General features: G+C 33.8%; 1 protein-coding gene across 1 annotated transcript in view; it reads left to right on the forward strand.

The window, feature by feature from the left end:
• LOC124362792 (serine/threonine-protein kinase mTOR-like) overlaps positions 1–12,283 on the forward strand; it is a 78,464-nt gene that overhangs the window by 33,658 nt on the left and 32,523 nt on the right. The window contains 8 exon segments of the mRNA XM_046817599.1: positions 354–490; positions 5,923–6,120; positions 6,505–6,864; positions 7,103–7,279; positions 7,703–7,813; positions 8,082–8,212; positions 11,681–11,885; positions 11,991–12,162. Of these exon segments, the coding sequence (XP_046673555.1) occupies positions 354–490; positions 5,923–6,120; positions 6,505–6,864; positions 7,103–7,279; positions 7,703–7,813; positions 8,082–8,212; positions 11,681–11,885; positions 11,991–12,162 (1,491 nt within the window).

Below are 12,283 nucleotides of genomic sequence, written 5' to 3' on the forward strand. Positions count from 1 at the left end.
TGTAAACTCTTGTTTTACTTATAGCAGACTCACCATAGGTCTTTGTTAACATTTCTCACACTTTATTTCATTTTTCATACAAAATTTGATACAAATTCTTGATCCATTTCTTCATATCTTGATCCATAAGAACATTTTTGAGTTCATAATACACGTAAGCTTAGAAGCTGCCATTGAAAAAGTAAACAATAAATACAGCTGGAAATTGTATTATATATCAGGAGCATGAGTACCAACATAATAAAAGATCTTGACAATCGGACACTACAAACTGTGAAACTTATAAATTCCCATTACTTTTTTAACTCACCTTATAGAGTGCTAGTCTTCAATGAACTGTTGAAATGTTTTAGAGCTCACCACAAGTGAAATGCTAGTAAACATGAGCTCTTGCTCATTGGAGGAATATTATCCAGCCATCGCCATCGCTACTCTGATGAGAATCATCAGAGACCCCACACTCTCTCAACACCACACTATGGTTGTTCAGGTCAGTGAATTAAAAGTTTTAAGTTGAAAACAATCTTTGTTTATTCAATATTGTACATACTGTAATAATAAATGAATTTATGTTTAATGTTCTAATCATTGATTGTCTCTCTGTAGAGAAAGACTCCTATGCTCTCATTAACCCATTGAAGTAGTTATTTAGGCCGCTGCTGGTCAGGTTGCAGCAATTACTTTTTGTGAAAATATAAGTGCTTTGGTATTGGTATTGGTTATAGAACTTTTTATTTATGGTAGAGCATTTAAATATGAAATGTTGTTTAAAATAAATGTTCTATAGTCTTATTTTAAATTGACTAAATTAAAAAAGCCATCAAATTCTTTTCATAATACATACATAGTAATATTTACATGGTTCACTGTTCTTTCTTTAGTAATTTACTAAAGTATAAAAAGCCTTAAAACAATTTTGCAAAACAACAAACAAAGGTGCAGTGGCACTTGGCATTGTCCACACATCCATCAGTATCACTTAAATTATATTCACAATCACTCTACACAACCTTATTAACTTTAGAATCATGTAAGTTTTCATAATCTGTAACGATATGAAGTGTAAAAGAAAAGGCAAATAATGCAGTGTACAGCTGAGCTGTCAGGTCCTGAAAAGCAAAACAGCCAATACAAACCTACAAGTGTCAGGCAGAAACGAAAATGGAAATGAAATAATTAGGTTAATTTTGCAACTGAAACAGTTAGGAACATCCAAACGATATCTAGTAGAAACACAGTAGACTAAGTAATATTAAATCCAGATCACACAATCAGCATGTCAGCTCCTAATTATTTGGGAGCTCATGAAATCTCAAAAACATGAAACATCTAACAAGACGCCACCAGTACAGTTATAAAAGCCAACACTTCTGACACTCCTTTCCTCAATTCAACATTTGCTTCACTAGTTATTTTTAGCTACAAATAATTTTTAAGGGGAAGCTGGCACATTTATGTTTTATTAGTGCTAAATAAGGCATTTTTAACAGAGTGTTGTTCTTTTTTTCTTTCTCTGTTTGGGTATTCGTTATTGATTCATTATATGTATATACGAATTAAAAACCAGTCACATAGTTTAATATTGTACAATTTTAAATTTTGACTTGAATCAAGTCATATTGTGGTTTTATTATAATAGTTATTAATTTTAATTTGTCTTCTTTCTGCATAAAAAAATGTTGGGACAAACTTTTTGAAATAATAACCCTTAAAAGAGGTATAAGAAAGTGTACCCTAGAATTATAAGAGCTGAGCTAATAACAGATCTGCATCAGGTGAATAGTGCAAGCCTATAGTGATGTGATACAATAATATTGTGCTGTCCTCACACAAATAGTAAGAAAATATAAACTCTTATCAATTCAGATACAAGGATTTTACAAGCATCACTTCCCAGTACATTGTACTATTAATGTAGTTAATTTTTCATTGCTAATATTCTATGATAATTAGTTATTTTTAGTATAGCCATAATTAGTTTTGAAAGTACAGTAAAACCTTGATTATCGGAAATAATAGGGGATGGACACGTTTTGGATAACTGAAATTTCCAGTAATGCAAGGTTATGTTAATATGAAGAACTTCTGGGAAATATACATAGATATAATCAAATTATAAAAATATACTACTATATTATACTACAAATATACTACCATATTATTTTAAAGTTTGTATAGAAAATAAATAGTGTTTTAAAAAACATTCATATTCCACTGAATATAAACTTATTTTTTTGTGAAAAAATCAGATACAAGACTAAACAACACTTGCTACTGCAAGATGAGCACTGAGCGTGTTAATGGGGAAACAGGGTTGCTGCTTTCAGGAGTAGACAATAGACAATAGACAATAGAACAATAGACAAAAATTCTTTTATTAACATGCTCATTGAGAACAGTATTAGCGTCATAGTAAACACTACAAGTGTTTTTTTTTTTTTTTACAAAATATAAAGTTTTTGTTATGATATAAAAGGTTACATTGTAAAATTTAAATGTCAAATACTCTTTGAAAAAAATTCTTCTATGGAGTAGAAGGGGCGGTCAGCAAGCCATTTGTGTAGTGCTGGTTTGAGTTCATTCTCTCCTTTGTCTCTCAGCTCTGATGGCAGGTGGTTGTGAAGCTTCCTCCCCGATGTATGTAGGCCTTCTTTTCGAACTGTGACAGTCGGTGGGCTGGAAGGTCATACAAAGTAGTATCTCTGAGGTTGTACTGATGAACTTCACCCCGCTTTGGTAGGCCCTCTCTTACTACTGCGTGCATCACAGTTTTTTCTTGAATGTATAGTGAAATACGATAGTGAGGATCTTATGGGTTCTAAAGGCTTCTCTACAGCTGTTTGGTGGTTGCAGCCCTGCAAGTGTTCTGACTGCAGTTTTTTGTTTTTTTGAGAACCCTTTGAATCTGACCAGCTGATGTTCCTCCCCATGCTACTAAACCATATCTTATGTGAGCCTCAAAACAAAGCGAAATAAGCAGCTCTTGTAGTTGTTTCATCAGTAGAAGCTTTGATGTTTTTAATTGCATAGAGGCTGGAACTTAACTTCCCACAGAGTTTGTCTACATGAGAGGTCCAGGATAAGTTTTTATCCAGAGTTATGCCCAAAAACTTGACTTCGTCATTCATTGCAACATCTGGTATACATGGCACACATTCAGATCTCCTTCCAAAAGCTATTTGGGCAGTTTTGGTAGTGTTTACTGCTAAGTCATTGTTATGACAGTACTGATAGGTCATGTTGAGGATAGGTAGGATGTGATTGCCATATTTTCAGTTGAGGTTTCAACTAAACATCAAGGTTGTGTCGTCAGCATACATCAAGGTTAAGCATGCATCACCAAATGTATTGAGGTAAGTCGTTAGTGAAAAGGATGAAGAGTACTGGTCCAAGAACAGATCCTTGGGGAACACCTCGGTTTACAGGTAGAGAGACTAGATCTTACATAATTGGATATTCCATTTTCTGTTTTGCTTAGCTCAACCAGTTGTTTTCGTCCTCCAAGGGTAACTTTGGAACCAATTTTTAGCTGTTCCTGCTACTCCTAAGTTTTCCAGTTTCCGGATGATGAGATCATGGCTAAGACAGTCAAACGCTTTACTAAAGTCTAGGAAAATTCCAGTAGTTAAATTCCCTTCTTCAATACTATCTATAAGAGACTCTACCATTTTTATTATTGCAGTGGTGGTAGACCTGCCTTTAGTAAAAGCCATGTTGACAGTTTGTCAGTAGATTATGTTTTTCGCAGTGGTCCAGTAGCCTTCTAAGAACAATTCTTTCGCACAGTTTTGAGAAAGTGGATACAAGAGAGATAGGTCTATAATTACTGGCATCTAAGTAGCTTCCATTTTTATATTTTGGATACACTTTTGATAGTTTTAGAGCTGAAGGAAATTTTACCACTTCTGAAAGACTTATTGAATATGTCGACGAGGGGCAGTGCAAGTTCTTCAGGGCAAAATTTGAGTATTTTTTGAAGAAATCTCATCTAAACCTGATGAGTTTTTTTGATTTGAGGTTGTTAATGATTGTTCTGACTTCATTTTCATTTATTTCTCGAAGGTTTATGAGCTGTTGAAGTGTTGGCTGTACAGGTGGTAAAAAAGTTCTTATTATTCCATTATTTTTTTTCTAACGTTTTTTCAGCTATGTGTAAAAAGTGAGAGTTTAGATGGTCTGCTACTTCTAACAGAGTTGTCAATGATTTTTCCATTAACTTCTAGCTTTATTTCGTTCACTGACTTTCCTTTCTTGGACCATGTTGTGTTTATAACTTCCCACATAGCCTTGGATTTATTGTCGGCACGGGCAATGTGGTCTGATGCCGCTTGTTTTCTGAGGAGTTTCAGTCGTAGGTCATAGTTTTTTTTACATCTTATTGACTCTTCCTTGTCATCAATAGATCCTGTCATTTCATATTTACTAAGGGCTATCAGGTATCTGTCCTTTAGTCTATTGGCTTCTTGGTCAGCAAAATATTAGGTTTTAGTTTATGGCGTGTTTTAAATTTCCTCTGAGGGCATGCTGCATCCATGGCAAGTCGTAGAGTAGAGCTCAATCTTTCAAAAGCTTCGTCAGCATCTTCAGTTTGCAGAATGTTTGACCAGTTCTCTTCCCCCAAGTATGCATTTGAGCTCTTGAAGATTTTTTTCTTCTGAGGCAGCGACTCATTCTGAGTGGATTATCCTGTATTATTACTGCGAAGTTGACCTCACAGCTTTGGGCAGTATGGTCTGAGATGCCAGCATGGATAACCTTTGTGTCAAGCTTCTCAGTGTCAATATTAGAACAAATCCAGTCGCGATAGAGGATTGTGTAGTTGGGGTAATTCTGGTCGCTGGAAGTTGTACCCTCTTGCTGTTTATGAGAGGCCAGAGTCTCATCTAATAAAGTACTTCTTCTGTCAGGATTTAAAATGTCAACGTTTATGTCCCCCATTATGACCAGAGGATAGTAGTCTATTCTTGTACTAGTGATTATATTAGACACTGTTTCTAGCGCTAAATCAAAATCTCCGTTAGGAGATCTGTATGTACCAAGAATGTGGATAACTGATTGTTTAAGCCTGATTTTGATCAGAGCAGCCTCAAGCGTAATCTCTCTGCAGAACTGGACAACAATAAGTTCTTCTGTATGCCTCACAAGGTTCTTGTCAACATAGATAGCAACCCCACCTTTCCTATGTTCTGTTCTACAGAAGTGGGCCTTGAGATAGTATCCTGTGATTACAGTGTTTTCTATTTGGTCTCGTTTAAGACCATGCTCTGTCAGAATCAGTACGTTTGGCTTAATTTTAAGTATTGGCGAGTGCGGTATTAATATACAAATATTAGATGTGAAAGAGGCGGTGATGGCTGTAAGGGGGAACATGTAGGGATGGAAGGATGGTGAGTCATCTACAGATAGCATAGCTATGACTAGGTGTGTGGCTAGTGGAAGCTCCAATGATATTGAGGAGGAAAGTTTTTATTGCTCTTTTTTGTGAACATCGGCCCAGTGCGAGAGGTTGAAGTGATGTCCTCCGTTGATAGCCCTCACAGTGAATATTTTGTTTTGGGGTTGTCGCTTGCCCAATTTATTTGTTCTTTCTATAATTTCTCGATTCAAGGTTACTGAAACTGTTTTCACTACTTCTCAAGTTGTTTCCGATAATCAAGGTTTTACTGTACAATTCAATTAATTAATTTTATTTTAAATACACTTCACTACTACAAAATAATTATATCAATTAATTTTATTTAGTGGATTTTAGCAGTGGGTGTGTCCATATAATTATACATTTTTAAATTACCATGATTTCATGGCCATCATCTCCTCTGCATCTCCTTGCATCATAATGAGCTTATTAAGTATTAAATTGATTCTCGTAGTAAGAACATTATATTAAAAGGTGTTTAACTCATTGGTAATATTTATTTACAGGCTGTAACATTTATTTTCAAGTCACTTGGTATAAAATGTGTACCATACATCTCACAAGTAATGCCCAGCTTTCTCAACGTTATCAGAACAGCTGATGTGAACTTTCGAGAGTTTCTCTTTCAACAACTGGCTCTATTGATTGCTATTGTGAAGCAACACATCAGGAATTATCTTGATGATATATTCCAACTAATAAAGGTGGGTTCCACTCTAGTTCATTTCTGTGATTGTTGATTACCTTATTTGTGTGCTATTGTAAACTTTACACTAAATTGAATTTGTTTTGTCTTAGTATCTTGGTAGAGGTAATTGTAGCATATTATTTTCAATGTTATGACTGGTTTAATACAGTTTGTTTTTCAATAATAATAACAAGAAAATTAAAATAAGGAAATAAGAGAAGTTTTTGTCTGCTAAGATGTTGGTTGTATTAATTTTGACAGCTGTTTGTTATTCTTGCCATTTGAAACCCATGTTAACAAGTTAATCGGACAAGGAAGTATTTAGAACAAGTTTTGAATGAACTAATATATATGATTTAAGTTCTTTAGCTGTTCAATTATTATTTTTGTATTATTACAGGAGTTCTGGACCATCAATAGTCCCATACAAAGCACGCTAATACTGCTTGTAGAACATATAGCAGTGGCCCTGGGAGCTGAATTCAAGATATTCCTGCCTCAACTGATGCCACAGATCTTGCGGGTTCTCACCCATGACACTAGCAAGGACCGCACTGTCACCATGAAGCTGCTGGTGGCGCTGCAGAAGTTTGGTAGCAACCTTGATGAATACCTCCACCTGGTGTTGCCGCCCATTGTGAAGTTGTTCGATGCAACGGATTGCCCGGTGGCTGTCTGTCGCGTTGCCATGGAAACCATTGATCAGCTCTCTGACACCTTGGACTTCACTGATTTTGCATCTCGCATCATTCATCCACTGGTAAATTTCAATTGTTAAGTACACTAATCTTCTACAGGAATTTTCTTATACAATTACAGTGATTAGGTAGAGTTATATAGTTTGGTTGGATAATCTTTTATTCAGATCAGGCCAAATTGACCATCAAGTAGCAGACTACTTAATAGATATTTACCACTGAGAATTGGCAATGATTATTAATTTAATCAAGCATTCTTTTTGCAAAAAATTCAAACTAAAATGCAACAAACTTTTTTAGGTGCGAAGCCTTGATCAGTGCCCAGAGTTGCGAAACACTGCCATGGAAACTTTGTGTGCGCTGGTTTTACAACTTGGCAGAAAGTATAAAATATTTGTTCCCTTGGTCAGCAAAGTGGTCACAAGACATCGCATCACTTGCACACGCTATGAACTGCTTACTACAAAGATCTTAACGGTGAGTTTTAATTAAGTAAATAAACTTGAATTGTACATTTAGTTTCTTTTTAAACTTTTACTGAAATGTGCCCAAATTAATGTGTATTAACATTGACATTTAAACATTTTGTTATAAGATGACATATTCTTGGCTGTTATGTTATTTTATGTGTTGTTAATGCTTTAATACCTACTTAAATTATTTTTTTGTTTAAATTTAATACAATTATTGTTTATTTTTTATGTTTAAACATCACAAAATAATAAAAGTAGCTGCATTCTTATTTATAAGTAAATTGAAACAATTCTCCAGATTTGATAACTAATTACTGATTACAGAATTATCCTTGGGACTTTTACAAAACTATTCTGGCTTGTGTTAACAATGTGAAAGAAATTGATTAATCATTAATAAGATTTTGAATTAATTTTGTTTCATCAGGAATCTACCATAGCAGCAGAAGAAGATTTCCTTTTGACAAGGCACAAACTAACCAGAAGTAAAATTAGAGATGCAGCTTTGAATCCTACAGAGACTACCACCATTAAACGGGTGAGTTCATTTAATGTTAAGCAATTTAATAAAACCATATATATTAAGTGATTTAACAGTTCTTCATATATTAATTATACATTCATTAATTACAAATTTTCATCTATATTCAATTATCCTGCAGAGTATTACAGTTTATTTGGCAGAATAACATTTATGAAACTGTTCCGTAAAACCATAATAATTGAAATTATAGACATGAGTTTTACTTATTGTTGTTTAAACTCAATTTCATAATAAATTTTCAAATTTGTTTTTGCCACTGTAGATGCATACGTCAGTTCTCAATCTACAAAAAGCTTGGACAGCAACTAGAAGAGTTTCCAAGGACGATTGGCTGGAGTGGTTGAGAAGACTGAGTATTGACTTCCTCAAAGAATCTCCTTCTCCTGCTCTAAGGTTATTTCTTATTACTAACTTTAGCCCTTTAAATTCTATGAAGTGTTTATTTAATATATTAACTGCGGCAGATGCCTTAGCGCACAGAAGTGCGACATGAGTTGTCGGTCTCACCCAGCATAGACCAGCAGTGAAGGTAATTAAGTGGTGGAATCAATTTATGGTGTGGAAAATATTTCTTTATTTTAAATTCATATGCTGAAGATACACAAATTAAACATACTTGTTTTGATCACTCCACAAGTAATTACAGGCATACAGGCATTTAACTCTCTAAGTGTTCACTGTATTTCACTGATTTGGAAGGTTTTGTAAGCGTTTGGGAAATAAATTCATTAATAATACAATTTTTATAGAACGTAAGATTCAAGATTTTATTCATCATTAAACATACAGTGATGCAATAGGATTTCGTCAGTCGTATAATATACACAATTTACTTTATCATTGTTTGTTGAATTCTGTTTGTAACTACTATATTTCAGTGAAAATTAAAATAAATATAGAATAACATAATAAATAGTTACAACACTATATACACTACACTGTAATAGTTTTAACATTAAAAACATAAATTATTAATAGATTTAGAAACATTACTATATAACCACTATATTTAAGTGAAAACTAAAAACAAACATATAACATTATAAATAGTTATAACACTATATAAAACTACATATTAATTCTTTAACATTAAAAACGTAAATTATTAATAGACCTAAAAGACATATATTTACAAAATAAATAATTAGACAACAGTTAACAACATAAAAAACAATAAACTAATAAAATTTAAAACAATGTCAACAATGAATAGCCTATATACATTACATCAACATTTATAAAAATACATACATTTAATTATTCTAATCTGAATTCAGCTTCCAATTCAAAATTAGTAGAAGATGTCTTTAAATTTACCATAATCAGTAGCTAAATAGTCATCAACCTTGTAGAAAACTTGTTCCTTTAACCATTTTTTTTAAGCAATATTTGAATTTATTAACCCATTGCGGATCGTATTGTTTTGGCGCGCGGGCACCAGCGGGTGCGAATTAATTCACGGTCAGCGGCCGCACGAACAGCAATGGTGCGCCACATCGTATCGCTCGCTATTGTATACTAAAAAATTCAGCTGCAAAGGTATTCGTTCAGATGGAACATGGGCCTGCTGGGGTATCCGTGATGTAGGAACGATAACACGCGAGCAAGGTTACGGCGTGGCAGGGATGATGTCTGAATCATAGGTCTAAATTAAAGCGGCTCGGGCGAATCGATTGCAACATCCGGGCCATTGTCTACACTAAACCCACCAACATGTACGTCTACGTCGTTTAGTTGTGTCACTAACCTCAAAAGTATTATAATAACAACTGAGGAAAAACACCCAATCAGAAAGCGCTAAAAAGCAGAGAGTAAACTCATATGAATGATTTTTCAACTTCGACATATAACTGCGATCTGTAGGATATTTATAAAACTTTTGAAAACTCTAAACGTAGAACCGTTGTTAAACACTCTTAGTAGACAAGTGAAGACGATCACCCGATCTATCAGACATTAACAGAACTATTTGGAGGGAAATTTAAAAGCAGACCGCATTTGCGACCTGAGCTCGTCACCGTGCCGTTAGGCCCGGCCGCTGCGTGACGAGCCCAGCTCGTCAGTGATCCGCAGATGGGTTAATAGTGACAGTGTGAGCGGATTCTGGCAATTTGTTAAATAATCTATTTTTTTCATGCAAAATATGCTGTTTATTTGTTTTTGTAAGTCTAGCAGGTAGTAAATCTAAGGCATAGTTATTTCTTGTGTTATAATTATGTATATCAGGATCTAATTTTATATTTATGCAAATTTTCTTTTACGTTTATTAGACAGAAATATATATATAAACATGGGAGTGTCATTATTTTTAATTCTTTAAAAATGGGAGAAAGCATGATTCACGATTGTCCACTGTCCTTTTATGATCCGTATAGCATATTTTTGCCATCTAAAAAACTTGTTCCATATAAGTACTATTTCCCCATAAAGTAACACCATATACAATCTGAGAGTGAAAAAAAGCGTAATACGCATTGATCAACATATCACTACTAACACACAGTTTAAGTTTTCTTAGTAAATACGTGATTTTAGATAGCTTTTTGCAAAGGTATTGTATATGTACATCCCATTTCAAACTGCTGTCTAAGTATAGGCCAAGTAGTTTAATAGATTCTGCTTCAGTTAATTTAGTTAGTGAAAACATAATTGATTCTGTCTTTTTATTATTTATATTTAAATGATTTGTTTTAAACCAGCTCTCTGCAATATTCATTGATACATTCTGATCCACTTTCAATTTTTCAATGTAAGCACTATTATACATTAAAATGTTTATAAACATATGTTCTATTAGTATATATGTTGGTGAAACACTTCCTTCACTTTTTTGGAGAACCCCTCAGTCAAAACACGTAAAACATAAAATAATTGAAAAAAGTTTTAAACACTTCTTCGTATTAAAAAATAAGAAATATTTAACTTGAATATACTAGATGTTGATTATTATATCTTCTTTTACGAAATATACATGTAAATACTGTTATTTTACACACCAACAAGTTATGACACTAAAACTATAAAATATTTGCATATAAAAAAGCCTAAAATTTAGTCTGATTCAGCGTAAAGAAGTCTCCTGAAGAAACATTATTTGAAATGTCAATTACATCAATATCACTATGTAAATTATTACACAATTTACAATAAATCACTAGTTAAACAGCACACAAAATAAACAAAATACTGCTTATTCAACAGGTTAGTTGCAACAACTTTACACTGTTGTTGCTGTGAGTTTGTGAGCTATTCGGTTTTGCATATTAATAAGGATCACTTAAAGAGACAGTATACAGGAAAATATCCATAATTTGATGTTTATTTCGATACCTAAGACACAGATACTGTGTGTTTCTTAACACACTCAGGGTGCATAAAAGTCAATGCATCTACTTTGTTATGAGTAGTGTTAGGAGTAGGTCTTAACAAATGAATACACATTTTAGGAAACTCAAATAACAATATTTAAAGTGTTATTTTTAAATTTTCATATTTATTGGATTTAATTTTCTCCAGTTTTGTTTAGAATCCATGCCAAAAGATTTTGTTTTAAGAAATCTAAATTAACATCTGTAGATTATTAATAATCTAGTACCAGTCATACAACCAAATAAAAGTTTCAGTGTTGTAATAAAAACTCTGATATTTAATATAAATTTGACTTTTTAAGCTTGTTTTTAACATTGTAAAATCATAACGATTGTTTATCGATTTGAATGGGTGATGCAATTGTTCCAAATATTTAACATTTAGTGATATGTGTTTGACAGTAAGTGGTTCAGAAATCTTCTTGTGATCTGATCTTACCTTCAGGTGGTGAGACAGGTGACAGATTTGATGTAAACAAATCAATGTTCACAGGTCGTGTTGGGCATTAGCACAGACGTACTCACAGCTTCCTAGAGATTTGTTCAATGTAGCGTTTGTGTCATGTTGGGCGGAGCTGACTGATGCTCTTCAGCAGGAGCTCATCCGTACATTGGAGCAAGCCTTGATGGTACCAGACCTTCCGGAGATTACTCAGACCATCCTCAATCTGGCTGAATTCATGGATCATTGTGATAAGGTAAATTGAACAGAGTAGTAGATATTTTGTGATGATAGACGTACTTAGGGATAAAATTGTTGTAGTTTTTTAGTAACCATATGAAATAAAGTGGTATTGTCACAGGGTCCTCTGCCACTAGACCCCCAACTACTAGGAGAGAGAGCAATGCACTGCCGAGCATATGCCAAAGCTCTTCACTACAAAGAGGAGGAGTTCCACAAAGCTCGCACTTCCCAGGTCCTCGAGTCTCTGATATCTATCAATAATAAACTGCAACAGAAAGAGGCAGCTGCAGGTATTTGAGAATATTTTGTCATTATAGAAATAATCAGGTTGGTGAAGTATTGAGAATGCTCCAACATTGTACATTGTTCAGTGAAATACATACAAAGGGCTTCTGTATTCTAAGTAAGGAA

The sequence above is a fragment of the Homalodisca vitripennis genome, chromosome 5 (genome assembly GCF_021130785.1).
Source record: "Homalodisca vitripennis isolate AUS2020 chromosome 5, UT_GWSS_2.1, whole genome shotgun sequence".
Classification (NCBI taxonomy): Eukaryota; Metazoa; Arthropoda; class Insecta; order Hemiptera; family Cicadellidae; genus Homalodisca; species Homalodisca vitripennis.